We start from the raw sequence: 18110 nt of genomic DNA, 5'->3' as shown, positions 1-18110 counted from the left end.
GAGACCCTGCTTCAAAAAAAAAAAAAAAAAAGGCCCAATGTGGTGGCTCACAGCACTTTGGGAGGCCGAGGCGGGCGGATCACCTGAGGTTGGCAGTTCGAGACCAACCTGGACAACATGGAGAAACCCCATTCAACTAAAAATACAAAATTAGTTGGGCGTGGTGGTGCATATCTATAATCCCAGCTAATCGGGAGGCTGAGGCAGCAGAATCGCTTGAACCTGGAAGGCGGAGGTTGTGGTGAGCCGAGATCACGCCATTACACTCCAGCCTGGGCAACAAGAGCAAAACTTCATCTAAGGAAAAAAAAGGCAACCCATTAACATAACAGATTCCCAAGTCTTAATAGCTGTGGTTTGTCAGTTACCTTTTTCTTTTTTTTTTTTGAGATGGGGCTCAGCAACAGCTCTGTCACCCAGGCTGGAGTGCAGTTGCAGGATCACAGCTCACTACAGCCTTGAACACCTGGGCTCCAGTGATCCTCCTGTCTCATCCTCCTGAGTATCTGGGAATACAGGCATATGCCCCCACATTTGGCCAACTTTTAAAGATTTTATAGTGATGGGGTCTCACTACATTGCCCAAGATGGTCTCAAACTGGTTCCAAGTTATCCTCCCCGCTCAGCCTCCCAGAGTGCTGGAATCACAGGCGTGAGCCACCACGCCTGGCTTGGTCTGGGTTTAAAGAAACCATCAGGTCAAGCGTGGTGGTTCACACCTGTAATCCCAGCACTCTGGGAGGCCGAGGTGGGCAGATCACCTGAGGTCAGGAGTTCGAGACTAGCCTGGCTAAGAGGATGAAACTCTGTCTCTACTAAAAATACAAAAAATTAGCCGGGCATGGTAGTGGGCACCTGTAATCCTAGCTACTCGGGAGGCTGAGGCAGGAGAATCACTAGAACCTCGGGAAGCCCAGCTCCCACTCAGGGCTCGAAGCAGCAGTCTCATCAGCCACACCCTCAGGGCCCCCAGGCACCCACCCAGCACTTAGGTCTATCTCAGCTCTTCAGCTGCCCCAGCAGCCAGCAGAGCCCTGAGGATGGGAGGCAGGGAGACTTCTAGTGGGAAGAAAAACAAAGGGCACCGTTTCATTTCCAAGACCATGAGAGCAGGAAACCAGGCCCTGTGCCCAGGTGTCAATGGAGGGCAGTCCAAGTCCAGCATCTGGGATGAGAAGCAGCCCCTCAGACTCATCTGAAGACAGAACTGGCTCAACGGAGGCAGCCAGAGAGGCAAGAAAGAAACTTCCAGCCCTTGGGCTCGTGTCAGGTCTGGGATTGGAGCAGGGAAGGAGAATGCAACAGTGCCTCTCCAGTCAAAGGACGAGCCCCGAGCGGGGAAGGCGCTGCCTGCTTACACCTGCCAAGGGAGCATTGTGGCATGGGCTATGCCACCCCCTGGACACTGTGCTGGGCACTGTGGTCCAGCATGCACTCAGCACAGAATCCTGCTTGGATCTGGTAGCCTGAGTCCGTGAGGTGTGCCCACTGTAACAGGAAGATGCAGTCACGGGCTGTCAGGACCGGGGAGGGAGCCTGAGCCCTGCTAGCCCTCTGGAGAAGAGCCCATGGGGCATGTACGTTCCCACTCTTTCAGCTCCATCTGTTTTCTTGGACCCAATTTGCTGCCACAAGGAAAGAACAAGAGCAGATGGGCAGTGTGGACACCAGACTGCATCCTGTTGACTGCTGAGGGCAGGTGGCTGGGGAGGACAGTGGCCATAGGACCACCACCTGGACACACCGTAGTCAGTAGGTTCTGGCTCCTGAGAGCTCAGATGGGACACAGTGGGGCAACTCCTGGTGAAGACAACGGATACGTTCCTGGAATAAGCTCTCTCTTCTCGAAAGGGACTGGATTGAAAGATACTAACACAAAAGCAGCAGCACACCTCTGCAGCTAGCTGGTGTGGGCACGTCAATGCCTTTGGTTCACGGGGCCCAGCATGCCTCACATCCCCGAGGCTGGCCCACAGCCAGGTGTGGGGGGCTGTGCCAGGAACCTGGTGTTCTGGCCCATCATAGAGGGCTGGCCTCAGGGAGAGCCCTCTGCAGGAAAGGCCAGGACTAGAGAGGGCTGCAGAGCAGCCGCCTGGGCAGTAGGGAGGTCTCCACTCTAGGGTGTCCCTCCATTGGCTTTTCTTGCTCCCTAAACTCCTGCCAGAATTTCCTTTCTTGCAGCTGACAAGCATGAACAAAGGTGCTTTAAAAAAAAAAAAAAAAACAGAACAAGACTGGGCGCGGTGGCTCACGCCTATAATTCCAGCACTTTGAAAGGCCAAAGTGGGTAAACCATTTGAGGTCAGGAGTTCGACATCAGCCTGGCCAACGTGGTGAAACCCCATCTCTACTAAAAATACAAAAGTCAGCCAGGCATGGTGGCAGGCACTTGTAGTCCTAGCTGTTCGGGAGGCTGAGGCAGGAGAATCGCCTGAAGCCAGGAGGCGGAGGTTGCAGTCAGCCAAGATCGCACCATTGCACTTCAGCCTGGGGGACAGGAGCAAGACTCCATCTCAAACAAACAAACAAACAAACAAGAACAAAACCAGAACCTTGCCCCAGTTTTGTGCCTTCCTTCCTCTTTCCAGAAATCCTGTGGCTTTGGTCTACTGCCAGGACAAGGAATACTTTCTAAATACTGCCTCATTTGTCCTCAGTGAACTAACCCCAAAAGTTCAGGGGTATGCTCTTCACTGCCAGCGTAAACGGGCAGAACCTGGTGACTAAATCTGTGTGCAGTTAGCTGGCATCTTCCCATGACACCGCTCTCACTCCCCGACACGGTGCAATGAGGACAAACCAGGATTCTCCATGGCATTTATTCCAAGGCGCTAACTTTTTCAGCTTCATCATGTATTTCTCTATCCTTCTTCTGCTCCCTCTAACCTCCTTGCCTTTGGGGCTTGAAAGCTTCTAGAGAGAGACCTATAAGCTGGCATAACTCAGGGCAAACTTAATCTAAGGGGCCAGGGAAGGCTGGGGAGAAAGAGATTGAGTGGGTTCGGGAACCGGTGGGAAGGAGGGAGGGGCTACCTGTGAAAAGCCCAGGTGGAAGTGACAGCAGCTGGGTGTGGGGAGTGGGCAGCGCACAAGACCATAGGCAAGCCAAGGCCCAGGACAGAGCCTGGCCTTGTAGAGGGGTGGGGGGAGCCCACTCAGGAGTGCCCAGCAAACCAAAAGGAGGAGGCAGGTCATCAGCCCAGCAGGAAGGGGAGTGAGGAGTTTCCAGAAGAATCCTGCTGAGAGACCAGGGGGAAGGGTTTCATTTGAGCCCTCTATCCTGACTTGGTGGCTCCCTGGGGGCACTCTCAGTCTGTAGAAGGAGCTATATGCTCGAACTACAGCCTGCTGCAACGAGAAACAGTGAGGCTGTGTACACAGAGCTTAGCTCAAGGCCTGGCACGTATCACACACTGAGAACATTGGGGACGTTTTGTGTTTATAAAATCAGTCCTACATGCTGCTACTAAAGTCATTCCTCCACATACATGCCAACCTTACTCCGTGAACCCAGTGGATACTGAGCCAGAGGCTATGAGAAAGAGGCCTCTGAAAACCTTCAGGGCAGGATGCAGCATGATAATCTGTGACTACATAACCCCTGGCGGGAGACATCCTGCCACGCTTTGCTATTCCGTGCCACTCTGGCGTACATTTCAGATCCTTGGGAAATGTTCACCAGTAGGAGCTAGAAGGGTAGTTAAGGAAGGGTCACCCCCCAGATGTGCCTGTGGTGAGCCTTCTTGCTGAGTGGGTGCAGAAAGGAGGCCCAGGTGTATGCACCTGTGAGGTAGGCGCAGCTGGCTGGGCTCCTTGACCTGCTCCAGAGCTTTTCCTTATTTTCTAGCCACTTCACTCTAGAAGACCCAGGTGGCTGTGGCCTCTAGGGTCCCTTGCAGTGGATATGATGCCGATCCTCAGCCCCTCTTTAGGCCTGGTGCTGTGCTCAGCACCGTCTGTGTGTGTGTGTGTGTGTGTGTGTGTGTATGCGGGCATCCACGTGAATGTGTGCAGACATCATGAGGTGTGGTCCCTGCTCTTAGGCAGCTTGCCTTGTGGCTAAAATGAAGCATCCCCTGAAGCAAGGGATGGAAACACAAGCCCAGATGCAGTGGCCTTGTATGGAGTGAGATGGTTGCTCCCTGACCTGGCTTCACTCCAGAACTACCTGGGGTTTCTAGTTGTGCAAATCCCAGGTGCCAACAGATTATGAGTCTAGTTCTCTGCATGTGGAGCCCGGGAAGGTGTATTTTTAACAAGACTGCCCCTCCCCACCCAAGGTACTGCTCATTCACCCAACCCAGCCGGTGATCTTGGCATACCCAGGATAGCTGATGGAGCTTGTGCTCCCTGTAAAGCAGGAGACAAAGCCTTCACGAATGGGGCACGTGTGGGAGGGGCAGAGGGAGGAGGGGGTGCTGTTCCCCAGGCAGCAGGGCTCTGGGAGCAGTGGGGCCCTGGGCTCCAGGGTGTCGGGCAGGCACCCTTCTTACTCTACCTCTCTCAGCCTTTGATGGAGATGCTGGCTGCAGTTGGGCTCTGCCTCTGACTAAGGTGGGGAGAAGTGGTGGGTATGGGCTGAAGCCTTGTGGGGCCTCTGAACAGACCCAGGGCCTCTGCCAATCATGACTCTTTGCTTTCAGCTGGACCCACAGGCCCTGCAGGACAGAGACTGGCAGCGCACCATCATCGCCATGAATGGGGTATGTGTCCATGGGACTCGGCTCCCACTTCCCCCAGAAGGATACGGTGGCCTCTGTTTGTTTCAAATCAGTCAGAGGTGGCTAAGTCTGAGCTGGCACCTGAAAGGGAGCCTGGTTGGAGGAAGGAAGTCCCCCAGAGAGCAGAATCGCCATGCATGGGAATCTTCATTCGCTGGCTGGGATGCAGTTGCTGGTCACATCCTGAGCATCCCTCCTCAAACAAAGGTCTCATAGCACCACCAGGACAAGTGGGGCCTCCACTCAGGGACCCGGAGGCTGCCCATGTAAATAGAGACCCCTGATTTGTCTTTAGGTACCCCCGAAAGACTTAGACCTTAAAGCGATGACACACCCAAAAAGGCCTGGGCGTTTATGGTAAAATGTTAATAATTGATGATTCTTGGCTTTCTCTTATATTAATCTCAATACTCTTTCCTACCTAATTTTTATTGTCACTAAGAAAGAGAAAGCCAGGCATAGTGCACCTGTAGTATCAGCTACTCTGGAGGCTGAGGCAGGAGAATCACTGGAGCCCAAGAGTTTGAGTACAGCCTGGGCAACATTGCGAGATCCTATATCTAAAAAAAAGTAAGCAAGCAAGAGGAGCAGCGGGGATTGTAGGAGGTGGTTCTGCAGAGGCCAGTCCTTGACGCCACCTTTAACAGTCCCGGCTCTTGCTGAAGTAGACTAGTGGCTTCTCTTAGCAGTGGCCCCACCTCACACTGAGACCTCTGCATGCCTTGAGCTTTGATGTATTTGACAAGATCCCCAGGGGCCCTCGGGACCTCGGATGTGAGAACCAGGAGGATTAGAGGACTGTGCCCCTTCTCCCCACTGTAGCTTGAAGTAAAGCTCTCGGTCAAGTTCACCAGCCGGGAGTTTAGCTTGAAGAGGATGCCATCCCGAAAACAGACAGGGGTCTTCGGAGTCAAGATCGCTGTGGTCACCAAGTGAGTGGGGAGGAACTTGGGCTCATGCACTGAGGGCGCCCGTCCCTTCAGCTGTTTCTGCAGGGAAGAGCGTGTGTGGGTCTCCCTTCTCTGTGTGTGGTTGCTGCATGGTGAGGTCAGGCCCCAGGGAGCAGTTGGTGTGCTCAGCTCCCTCCTGTGTTTACTCCACACCAGCTCAGGAACGTCCTTGCCGCCTTGCTTGGAAGCAGTAGGCTGGCTCCAGGAACTGCCAAGTGCAGGGTTTCTGCCCTCGCTTGGAATTTGTCATGGTCCCGGGTTCCCGTTGAATGGTCATAACCCCTGCTCCTTTGTTATGAGTCAGTTGCCAGGAGAAGCCCGTTTGTGGATTTGAGAGCAGTTGAAAGTACATGAATTCCTCCGAGAATTCATTTGCTTCCCCAGGATGGAATCCGGCTGGGCCCCTGACCTTGCCGATCATGTGGGCCGGGGCCTCCATCAGTCACACCCGGGACACCTTTCTGTGTGTAAACACCACTCCTACCCCCAACTGTATGGCAGCCACTTGTGTGGCACTCTGGGAGGGCTCTGGGCATGAGCAGCGAGGACTCCATCAGCAGCTCCCCCAAATGAGCACTGCTAAAGAGGGTGGCTTGAGAAGCAGCTTTGATGTGCTCCTAAATCCAGTTGAAAACCCAAACTTAAAAAGTTAAGGCCTCAGCACAACACTGTCTTCTAACTTTGAAATATTCGTACTCTAGTGTCCTGTGTGGCGGGCGGTATTGGAATTGTTCGCTGCTAAGACTCAGGAAGAAAGCACTTAGCATCGCAGTACTTGGAGCTCTGGTGCTGAGGCAACCCTTCATTCATTCGTGCGATGTTAAGGCCAGCAGCAGGGGTCAGGGGTCACAGATTCTCCTCTCACACAGCACGTGGGTGGCAGGACCAGCATTGGGTCTGATGTCCCAGCTTGGAGCACAGGCTGCTAACCCCAGGCCTGGAATCTTTCAGATGCCCTTCCTGTGCTGACTTTATTAGACAGGTCTCCTGGCCTTCCCCCAAAGACCATGTGTGACTCGCAGGGGTTCTGGCTGCTTCAGCCTCTTAGAAAGGTCCTGAGGGAGTGCATGCAGTGAGGACTGAGCTGGCAGAGGGAGGACAGGCACGCACAAGGCTCTGTGTGCAGCCCCAGACCTGGGCACCTTCGTGACCATCCTCACCCCAGCTTCGGGTGTGCAGATAGGGGGCAGGTCTCCTGTGTCACGGTTCAAGCGGGGCTGCCAGGACACTGAGAACACGCCATCCTCCCGCAGGAGAGAGAGGTCCAAGGTGCCCTATGTCGTGCGCCAGTGCGTGGAGGAGATCGAGCGCCGCGGCATGGAGGAGGTGGGCATCTACCGCGTGTCCGGAGTGGCCACCGACATCCAGGCACTGAAGGCAGCCTTCGACGTCAGTGAGTGTCAGCTTGGGCAGGACGGGAGGGGGTGTGGGCAGCGGTGTCCATGATGAGATCTCACAGCGCTCCACCATGGCCCGGGCATGTCACATCCTTCTCTGTGTCTTTTCTTCATTTACTGTTCTATGATTTTTAAGAAAGAGAAGACAAGAGTTGTAGAAGGAGCTTCTGTAAGAGCCAGTTTTTTGTTTTTGTTTTTGTGTTTTTGAGATGGAGTCTCACTCTGTGACCCAGGCAGGAGTGCAATGGCTCGATCTCGCCTCACTGCAACCTCTGCCTCCCAGGTTTAAGTGATTCTCCTGCCTCAGCCTCCCAAGTAGCTGGGAATACAGGGGTGCCAGCAATCCCGGCTAATTTTTGTATTTTTAGTAGAGACGGGGTTTCACCGTGTTGGTCAGGCTGGTCTCCAACTCCTGACCTCGTGATCCACCCACCTCAGCCTCCCAAAGTGCTGGGATTACAGGCATGAGCCACCACACCCAGCCTGTAGAAGCCAGTTTTTAAACCACCTACCCACCCATGCTGATTGAAGGTTGGCTAGGGGCTTCCGCGGGGCCTTGGCCTTCCTGCCGTGGGGGTGGACAGGAGTTGTGGAGCCCAGGACTCGGTGTGTTCTGTCCACTGCCCTGTGTGAGGATGCGGCGGGCAGAGGGCACTGATGGACCAGCTCAGGCTGGGGCTGCAGCCTCTCCGCCTCCATCTCACCAGGTTATGAAGGACCTGGACATGTCCCAAATGCCAGGGGAGGGCACTGAGACCCCAGAAGGTCCTTGCCCAGCATCGTCACAGCAACAGGATTTTGTGCCTGTAGACCTTTCTCTGGGGCACACACCACCCACCCTTACCGGGACCTCTAGAATGCCCAGCACCCTTGGGTGGGCCCTGGGGTAGTTTCAGCTCCCTCTGGGGTTCCAGAATGGACCTGGTGTGGTGGGGAGGTAAGCACCAGTGGCTAACTGGGTCCAAAAACAAGACACCAGTTCAAACACTGAAACCCATCAGATTCTCCCACAGCCTTCCTGCTATCAGAAGATGCTGGTGCGGGGTGGTTGCTACACAGGGCGGAGTCCCCGATTCCCACGCAGGTTCTGTGTCCTGCCACGCTCGGCTCCTCCTGGCCATCACATCGGGCCAAGCAGGGGAGAGGTCCGGGGATGCACACGCCCCTCCATCAACGCTGCACAGACAGAACCACACACAGCTCTTAGGAGGAGTAAGATAAGCTGCTCACAGCAGGGGAGGGTCCCGCACAGCAGTCAGCGTGGCAGGGACGGTGCGTTAGCCAAGGCAGGGATGGCGGGAGACGCACTCGGAATCCTCAAGGAGGCTGCAGCACTTCCATTCTCTTTCCAGATAACAAGGACGTGTCGGTGATGATGAGCGAGATGGATGTGAACGCCATCGCAGGCACACTGAAGCTCTACTTCCATGAGCTGCCCGAGCCCCTCTTCACTGAGTTCTGCCCCAACTTCACTGAGGGCATTGGTGAGCACTGGAGGCCTTGGCGTCCTGGGAGGCATCTCTTCGTCCATTGCTGCCCTTGGTGGCTGTGAAAAGTGAGGTGTGGGAACCCGAGCTGCGCCACCTCTGCCATGGTCGGTGTTTTAACCAACCTGAGAAAGCAGGGGCCAGAACCCAGCCTGTCCTGAAGCCCTTGCCCATTATGAGAGGGCTTGCCGTCCCTATTCCTGCAGGAGACCAAGAGGGTGAAATGGTCAGCACAGCCGTGCTGTGGGGTCCTAAACTCCGCTGTCCTCCTTTTTGCAGACCAGGGCTGAATGAGGGCGCCCGGGTGCTGTAGCCACAGGTCCTGGGGCTGTCAAGCACGGGTTCAGTCCTGGCCTGACCCTTAGTCACCCTGGAGGCTGATGGCTAAAGTGGAAGGCTGGCGCGTGCGGCCATGTAGCCTTCACATCACCCTTAGGGCAGGTCTGCCTCCCATGCACAGAGGACCTGCTCTCCCAGCCTGCAGGTGCCCCTGTGGTGTCCAGGGTGATGAGGGGGTCTATGTGTAGCTGGTGGGGCTGGGGCCCTCCCACCTCCCACCTCCCACCTCCTTGTGTCCCTCCCTCCCTTATTTCATTCCATGCTGAGCCTCCCCTGCCTTAGGCTGTCTGGGGATGGCGTGGCAGCAGGAGTTTCCCAAGCGAGGCTCTGCCCATGGGTGGCTGCTCTCACGCCACCTCCTGCTGCTGTTCTCCGGGTGCTGGTGACCCCTGTGAGGTAGAGAAAATTCCTTCAGGTGGCTCACACCCCACACAGGCACCCTTCACAGGGTCATCACTGGGGACCAGTGCTGTGGGAGTGAGGATAATGAGGGGCCTGGGCTGCTCAGGGACACGAGTCCCGGGTGTTCCATGTGACCACCTCGGGAGAGGGCTCTGGCTCGTTGTGACCCGGAGGAGTAACCCACTGCCTTCTGCAGCTCTTTCAGACCCGGTTGCAAAGGAGAGCTGCATGCTCAACCTGCTGCTGTCCCTGCCGGAGGCCAATCTGCTCACCTTCCTTTTCCTTCTGGACCACCTGAAAAGGTAGCCCAGCTCTCCTGTGGCTGCCCAGGACTCCAGGGTGCCCCACTGCTCGCATCAGACCCCCAGTACCGAGGACCTTTTCTCCCGACCCCTGCCTGCAGTTCCTCACTGCCTCTGGGGACTAGTGCCACTGCCACCCCCGCCCCAGCCTCTCCTCTTTGCCACTCTTCTCTCTCTGCACTGTGGCCTTAACAAACAGCTCAGAGCTTTCTCCATGGCCACCAGTGCACTTGAACCCCCCAGTTCCCTCCCACCCAGATCATGGAGGAGACATCCCCACCAGCCCGGAGCTGGACCTTCGTCCTGGGCCCCTCGTCCTGGGCCACCTAGACCCAGAAATACCAGGGCTGGAGTCAGCTTGCAGCACAGCCAGGGTCGAGGTCGCTCCCTCCCTGAGGACTCCAGCACGGCCCAGCCCTTCCACCTCTCTCCTGTTGGTGGCGTTGAAACAGCCCCCTCTGCTTCGGTCCTCGACAGGGTGGCAGAGAAGGAGGCAGTCAATAAGATGTCCCTGCACAACCTCGCCACGGTCTTTGGCTCCACGCTGCTCCGGCCCTCGGAGAAGGAGAGCAAGCTCCCTGCCAACCCCCGCCAGTCCATCACCATGACCGACAGCTGGTCCTTGGAGGTCATGTCCCAGGTATGGGAAGACAGGCTCCAGCCCATGCCACCCGACCTGACAGAGGTGGCCTCTGCCTGCGCCGCCCTGAGTCCTGACCATCCTCCTACTTGCATTGTACCCGTGGAGGTGGCCAAGATTCAGAGAGAAACTTGCCTAGGTTTGCACAAATGGGAGTCTTATCGGGGGGCCCAGGCCACCTCCTGGTCCTGCTGGTGCACCGTGCTGGGAATTACCACCACCCCGAGTGTTCACCCGTGGTGGCTCATGCCTGTAATCCCAGCACTTTGAGAGGTCACGGCAGGATAACAGAACCCAGGTGCTTGCAAGAATTCTAGGCAACGTAGCAAACTCCATCTCTAGAAAAAATAGAAAAATTAGCCAGGCATTGTGACATACACCTATAGTCCAGGCTACCAGGGAGGCTGACATAGGAGGATCGCTTGAGCCCAGGGGTTAGAGGCTGCAGTGATCCATGATGGAGCCACTGTCCTCCAGCCTGGGTGACAGAGCAAGGCCCTGTGTGGCTCTGAAATAAAACCATCCCCCTCAGTCACGCCTTGTGAGGACCCCACCCCACCCCCGTCTCACTGTAAGGGGTTCATGACACCAGCAGGGGCCTCAGCTCCTGGGCTGGACTTGGGGGCTTGGGCCCCAAAGACCTCCCCACCAGCAGCTGTGAGCACCCCTCTGAGCTGCTCTCACTTCCCCACTCTGTCCGGGCAGGTCCAGGTGCTGCTGTACTTCCTGCAGCTGGAGGCCATCCCTGCCCCGGACAGCAAGAGACAGAGCATCCCGTTCTCCACCGAAGTCTAAAGAACCCCGTCCATCTCCAGGAGGAGGATACGTGGCCTGGAAGCCTCTGGTTAATGGGGCCATCCGTAGAGCGGGAATTCAACCTTCCTGATGTGTCCTTGGGACACCCCCAAGCGGCGGGCCATCTGCCAAGAGACAGCCACCCAAAGCAGAAGGACAGCTGGCCTGGGGAGATCCCAGCCAGGCCTGGGAGCCCCAGGCAGGCCTCAGACTGTGGTTTTGGCAAACGGCCACCCGAGGGCGCCCCATGCCAGTGCATCTCAGAGTCCAGGCCTGGCCCTGGGGGACAGGGTGAAGGGAGTGGTTTTTATGAACTTATCAGAGTTTAAAAGATTTCTACTGGATCACGTGTCAAGATGCGCCCTCTCCGGGGAGAAGGGAGCATGGCCGGATTCCCTCACTGTTGTATCTTGAATAAACGCTGCTGCTTCATCCTGTGGGGCCACGGCCCTGTCCCTGTGTGGGTGGGGCCTCTCCCATTTCCCTGACTAGAAACCACACTCCATTTAGAGCAGGGTTTGAGAGGCTAAGTCGGCACTGAGCAGCGTTATGACTCCATTCAGGGCTTTCTTCTTTTCTTTCCAGAAGGATTTTTGGCAGAAATGGGTCTTTGTTGCCCTGTTTGTCCTCCTTGGATGGCAGCTCCAGGAGGCCTGTGAAATGTTGGGGGACTGGACCCCTGGGGAGTCCCAGGCTACGCACTTTAGGGTTCGTCCTCCGGGGAGCGGTACCTCGTCCCCCCATCCTGACTGCCCTCGTGGTGCACGCTCTCCTGTTTGGCTTCCACAGGCCGGGACTTCCCTGGCTTCTCCGTGCCCCGTGTGTCCCCCGCACAGGTGGCTACGTTTCCGTTCTCAGCTCAGAGGACGTGCTCAACTTTTGTAAAAGTCTCCACTGGGTGGCAGCAGCTTGCTGGTGACTTGTTTTAAAACTTTGATCTGAAATAGTCTTTTGATACTTGAATATTTTTAAGTTTTATACATAGTTTCTAATTTTTTTCCTAACATATTCCAATACCTAATAAGATGCTAGAATGTATTCCGTGGACAATCCGTGTCCTGGCTGCATTTTGTCTTCCTCTAAGCGCCTGACTCCGCTGCTCTCAGGAGTGGCTTCTGAGGTCTCTGGAGAACAGGATACATGGAGAGTTAGGAAGGAAGCAGGCCTAGGGACTGGGGGCTCCCTCCCAGAGCAGGTGGAGGCTCAGGACCACCCGCCGCCCCCTCTGTCGGCACGTGCATGGGAGTCCAGGCATTCTTTGCAACCCCACCTGACCAGCTTGCTAAAAGAAAACACAAGTGTGGAGGCTGCCACATATTTGCAAGAAATAGACCCATAAACAATTGCACCACTTTTTTAGAAAGAGGTTTGGGGCAGGGAAAGGGGAGAAGGGACCCGAAGCCGAGAGCTGAGTTTCCAGAGAATCCTTCAGGAGAAGAGGATGCATCTGCCCAGAGGAGGGAAGTGGGATCGCACTCAGGAAAGCGTGTGGGGTCCCAGGATGACACCAGCACCCAGCGTGGCTCTGTCCGGCAACCTCTGCCAAGGTCGGAGGAGTGAGTGTCCCCTGTGTGTAGATGGGCAGCTCCTGCTGAGCCCGCAGCACCTCAGGGAGCCTGACCGCAGGGCTGTGTGCCTCACACTTCTCTGCTTGTGGACCTGGTGAGTCTGGGAGCGGAAAACAGAGCCACAGGAAGGTTTTCTGTCTGCGTCTGTGTGTGGTGTGGATTTAGTTGTGCTTTATTCTTGCTGGGAGGGCACAACCACCGTTTGCAAGAAGAGTCACCCTGGTGGGTGGGGAAGACAGATCAGGAGCCTCTCTGCCCTCTGTACCTTCCTGGGTCCGGTGGGCTCCCCTGTCCTGGCTTCCGTCTCTGTCTGTCTCCACGACCCTCCAGCCCTGCAAGGGAACACATGTGGCTTAGAAAAGCCAAATCCAGCCCTGGTCTCTGTCTCCTCTTGTCTCATGATGTGCATCTGCCGCCTTGAAACTGGAAAGCAATCTATCGATGTCTGTGCCAATTCTCGTCTCCCCTCTACCTGCGTCCCCATGCGACTTTTATATGTAGGATGTGTGTTCCCTAATGATGGGATGACCACACTTTCCATGTTCTAAAAGGGATCCTCCCCCACTGGGTTCCAGGAGTGATGATGGCTTTAGGACTTGAGGTGTGTCACTTACCTGCCTCCTGGCTCAAAAGCCTGTGCAGAGGCAAAGCTGGTGCGGGGCTGGGAAATGCAGCATTCTCCAGGACCGGACCCACCCAGCTCTCCCCCGGCAACGCAGGCGAAGGCCTGGACGCCAGTGTGACCTCCCACAAGGCGTGGCTGCCAGACTCCCTGACCGGAAGTGATGCTTTTTTGCCTCAGGCCCTGGGTTTGAAGCAGCCTCGCTTTCTCTCTGTAAGTGGCTGGCGTCTAAGCAGCAGCAGTGTGAGCTCGGCCACCTACACAGCAGCGTGGGGGCAAGAACTGCCGACACTTTCATTAAAGTTCTGACACGACCTGCGTGCTTGTTGATTCCATCATCAGCGCCGCTGGGTGGAACCCCTGAGCCGGTGGGGTGGGGGCTGGAAAACGCAGGTGCAGGGATGGGCTGGGTGCCCAGGAGGCCTCAGTGCTCAATCAGGCCAAGGTGGCCAAGCACAGGCCACAGGGAAGGCAGGCCTGGGGGGTGTGGGTGAGCACAGGCAGGGGCCGGCTGGACAGCATCAGGACGCTGGAGCAGCAGCAGTAACTCCACTGAGTCGGGCAGTGTGATTAGGGCAGGGACCGCTGTTGCTTTGCTGGAGAGAGACAATCCCCCCTTGGGAGAGGCTTTTCTGCCCCTTCAGGTGGGTCCAGGACAGACCGCTGCCAGGATGACCCGGCTGGTGTTCCTTTGCTGTGCTGGGCCCTGGGACAGGGAGGACTCCCGCCACGCACAGCCTGGGCCCGGGTTCTTACCTGCGGCCACTGCTCTGCTACGAGCCCCTGGTCTCGGGTGGTTTCTGCTTGCTCTGGGGTTTGGTGTTGCTGCCGAGTCCAGCCTTTCCACCTCCTGTGCGTGGGCCCTGGGTATTCTCAGCCACCTATCGTCTTGCCCTCAGGAGCCTGTCCAGCTTACAGGAGAGCTGCCATGGGCTGGAGATGGGCGTGCAGCCTGGGTCCTACTTGGGTGAGTGCAGCTCGAGGAGACCCGGCCACATCTACTGCGCCACAGGTTTACCCTCAGCACTGTCCACATCAGCCGTCAGCCTGAGCCTCCCCAGGAGAGCAAGGCTCACACGGCAAAGCCTACCGTGGCCAATGAGGTTGCTGAGCCCAGCCAGGACCTTTCTCAGGCTCCCAGGAGGTGCCTCTGTTCCTGAGCTGCCTGGTCAGCTCTCTCGGGGTGAGAGGGGCTTGTCACACGGGCCCCTGCCTGCAGTGTGACCCTTCTCAGCTTCTCTCAACAACCCTGTTTATAGAGCGTCACCACCACCAGGGAGCAAGACGATTCATTTCGCCCCAAATCTGAGTTCATTCCACCTTGAAGAGACTTCCTCAGCCAATCTCTCTACTTGATAGCTGGGGAAACCAAGGCACACAGAGCACCCCCAGCTCACTTGGGGTCTCAGAGTCGATCCGTGAGCAGAGGCTGAGATCCTGGAATCTTGTTCTCCAGCCTCCCCACAAGCTCACTCCCTTTCTGCTGGACAAGATGGGACATGCCGTCGACCGGCAGCCCTGGCCTGTACATGGCTGTGCTCATGCAGGCACTCAGACTGAGATAACCAGGCAGCATGTATTTTATCCCCTCTTTGTTTTTTTTTTTTTTTCTGAGATGGCGTCTCACTCTGTCACCCAGGCTCTAGTGCAGTGGCACAACCTTGGCTCACTGCAACCTCTGCCTACCGGGTTAAACTGAGTCTCCTGCCTCGGCCCTCAAGTAGCTGGGACTACATGCTCATGCCACCACACCTGGCTAATTTCTGTGTTTTTAGTAGAGATGGGGTTTCCTTATGTTGGCCAGGGTGGTGTCGAACTCCTGACCTCAGGTGATCTGCCTGCCCTGGCCTCCCAATGTGATGGGATTACAGGCGTGAGTCACTGCATCATTTAAACCTAGTGAGAGACAGGGCGCAGTGGCTCACACCTGTAATCTTCATAATTTGAGAGGACAAGGCAGACAGATCACCTGAAGTCAGGAGTTTGAGACCAGCCTGACCAATATCGTGAAACCCCGTCTCTACAAAAAGAATAGAAAAAATTGTCCCTGCATGGTGTCACACCTGTAGTCCCAGTTACTCAGGAGGCTGAAGCATGAGAATCACTTGAACCCCGGAGGCAGAGACTGCAGTGAGCTGAAATGGTGCCACTGCACTCCAGCCTAAGTGACAGAGGGAGACCCTGTCTCTAAAGAAATAAACAAATGTGGCCAGGTGTGGTGGCTCACCCATGTAATCCCAACACTTTGGGAGGCCAAGGAGGGTGGATCACAAGGGCAGGAGTTCAAGACCAGCCCGGCCAAGATGGTGAAACCCCATCACCACTAAAGATACGAAAATTGGCTGCATACAGTGGCAGGCACCCGTAACCCCAGCTGCTCAGGACGCTGAGGCAGGAAAGTCACTTGAACTGAGGAGGCAGAGGTTGCAGTGAGTCTAGAATGCACGACTGCACGCTAGCCTGGCCCACTGAGCAAGAATCCCTATCAAATTAATTAATTAATTAATGTACACCTGTAATCCCAGCACTTCGGAAGGCTGAGGCAAATACATCACTTGAGGTCAGGAGTTCGAGACCAACCTGACCAATATAGCAAAACCAGGTCTCTACTAAAAGTACAAAAATTAGCTGGGAGTTGTGGCATGTGCCTACAGTCCCAGAAACTCGGGAGGCTGAGACAGGAGAATTACTTGAACCCAGGAGCCGAGGTTGCATTGAGCCGAGATCCCACCACTATGCTTCAGCCTGGGTGACAGAGTGAGACTCTGTCTCAAAAAAAATACATAAATGTCAAACAACCATCTATGTCTGAGGCCCTGGTAAAAATAAATACATGAATAAATAAATAATAAATAAATAAAGGCAGATTGCACAGTCGTGTAGCAGAAGCATGCTGGTCCTTTCCATGTGGTGAAGGCAGAGTTTATACAGAAGCCTCAAGATCTTTTATATCCACCCCTGAAAGAAAGCCGTGATTGCCTCCATAGAAGCAGTACACGGACTAATGCACAGGCTCTCCCACACAGCTCTGGAAAGATCAACAGAAAACAGGGAATGACACGCTCAGCCCTTGAGGCCAAAATGCCCTTCCCCAGAGCAGATGCCACAAGACAAGACAGGGAGCAGGATCGGGTTGGAGGTCACTTCTGGGAGGGGAAGCACGGTCACACCTGGGGCAAGGGTGGAAGAGCTTGGGCGTTCTCACTGGGAAAGAAGAGAGCTGGTCTGCGATGCCCAGCTGACAGGCAGAGCCTTGCATAACCCAAGTCACGGAAACAAGGACATCGAATTATCTTCGTCTGATGAAGATGTGATCCTGGATTTAGAAACACGTAAAGGCTCCACCAGAAATCTCCTAGACTTGATAAATAAGTAAATACAGTTATTAGCAGGATAAAGAATCAACATAGAAAAGTCAGCATTTCTATACACCGATAATGGTCTAACTGGGAAAGAAATTAAGAAGGCAATCCCGTTTACAATAGCAACAAAATGAGAGACATTATGCCACAGAATGAATTTTACCGAGGAGGTACGAGATTTCTACAAGGAAAACTACAAAACACTGATGAAAAAGTTTAAGAGGACACAGAGAAATGGACAATCATCCCGTGCTCATGGATGGAAGGAATTCGGAGCGTTAAAACGACCATACTGCCCAAAGCAGTCTAGAGACTCAATACAACCCCTACCAAGATACCAATGTCATCACTCACAGAACTGGGAAATCCTGCAATTCATATGGAACCAAAAAAGAGCTCAAAGACCCAAAGTCATCCTCGGCAAATAGAAAAACAAACAAACAAACTAGAGGCATCCCATTTTACTACAAATCAGAACAACAAAATTTTTGACAAGTGAGTGGTAACTAAAACAGCGTGATCACAGCATGAAAATAGACACATAGCTCAATGGGACAGACACATGAGAGAGTCCAGAAAGACAGTCACATATTCAGACAGCCATTTGATCTTCAAAAGAGCCACCAGAAACACACTTAGAGGAAAGGAGGCCCTCTTCAATGAATGGCACTGGGAGGGCTGGATAGCTGCATGCAGAAGAATGAAACTGGACCCCTATCTCTCACCATATACAAACATCACCTCCGGCTGCATCCAAGACTTGAATGTAAGATATGAAACTACAAAAATGTTAGAAGAAAACCTAGAGAAAACTCTTCTGGACTTCGCTCTAGGCAAGGAATCGGTGAGGAAGATCTCAAAAGCCCGACCTTAAGAAGGATGAGCTGGAGGATGGCCCAGCGGACCTGTGTCCAGCAGAACCCTGGACAGCAAACGAAGAAGCCTCAAAGGCCAGGTTCCTCCTTGCTGTGCCCACGTGGGAAGTGGGGTTGCCAGGCTCAGAAGCTGGCCCAGACATGCACCTCAAGCCTGCCTTGTTTTGCCGTGGCACTGAGTCCCCGCCTTGCAATTGGGGGTGACCGCTTAAATGGTCCCCCAGAAATATGATGGAAAGGAAAGACAAAAGTGCCAGCCAATAGAATCGCTCCTCGTGTTGCTTCCCCCGGTCACCATGTGGGTGCTCTGCCTGGTTGGGGGTCCCCTGGTGTTCAGGCCCCCTCATACCCAATTGCTGGGTGTGGTGCTCAGGGCCTTTCTCTTTGCCACTTTGCTGCTGAGGGATCCATTTCTGGAACTCAGAGCTGGGGCTGCCTCTCTGCTCCCCAGGCCCATTTGTGTTGCAGAAACCACCAACCTCGAGGGGGCTGGGCCCCTGCTTTCAACCTTTAGCGGGGCCGCCTAGTTTTGGCAGAGGCACCGTGTGAGAAGGCAGCATGCACCTCACAGACAGAGGCAGCGGATGCCTCAGGAAGGGACCCAGCTGAGCCAGCAGCCCAGACCGACTTGCTTCTGGCGGGGGGACTCG

The 18110-nt window shown here is 55.0% G+C and overlaps 1 protein-coding gene across 1 annotated transcript; it reads left to right on the top strand.

Annotated features, from left to right (window-relative positions):
- Positions 1-4398: 4398 nt before the first annotated feature.
- Positions 4399-11291, top strand: LOC135273038 (breakpoint cluster region protein-like). The gene is made up of 7 exons (XM_064371870.1): positions 4399-4703; positions 5544-5653; positions 6925-7064; positions 8421-8552; positions 9493-9598; positions 10076-10238; positions 10944-11291. Exons 1-7 carry the CDS (start codon positions 4626-4628, stop codon positions 11031-11033), a joined length of 819 nt encoding a protein of 272 aa, XP_064227940.1. The 5' UTR covers positions 4399-4625; the 3' UTR covers positions 11034-11291.
- The last annotated feature ends 6819 nt before the right edge of the window (positions 11292-18110 follow it).

Source organism: Aotus nancymaae, unplaced genomic scaffold (assembly GCF_030222135.1).
Source record: "Aotus nancymaae isolate 86718 unplaced genomic scaffold, 86718_ANA_hifiasm-v0.15.2.pri h1tg000210l, whole genome shotgun sequence".
In the NCBI taxonomy this organism is placed as follows: Eukaryota; Metazoa; Chordata; class Mammalia; order Primates; family Aotidae; genus Aotus; species Aotus nancymaae.
This window is presented reverse-complemented; position numbering and strand designations above follow the sequence as displayed.

Excerpts from the sequence above, each read along its gene's own strand:
- LOC135273038 (XM_064371870.1), top strand. The coding sequence starts at position 4,626 with ATGACTCTTTGCTTTCAGCTGGACCCACAGGCCCTGCAGGACAGAGAC. Across the intron at positions 7,065-8,420 it reads GAAGGCAGCCTTCGACGTCA|ATAACAAGGACGTGTCGGTG; the intron begins GTGAGTGTCAGC and ends TTCTCTTTCCAG. Across the intron at positions 9,599-10,075 it reads CTTCTGGACCACCTGAAAAG|GGTGGCAGAGAAGGAGGCAG; the intron begins GTAGCCCAGCTC and ends GGTCCTCGACAG.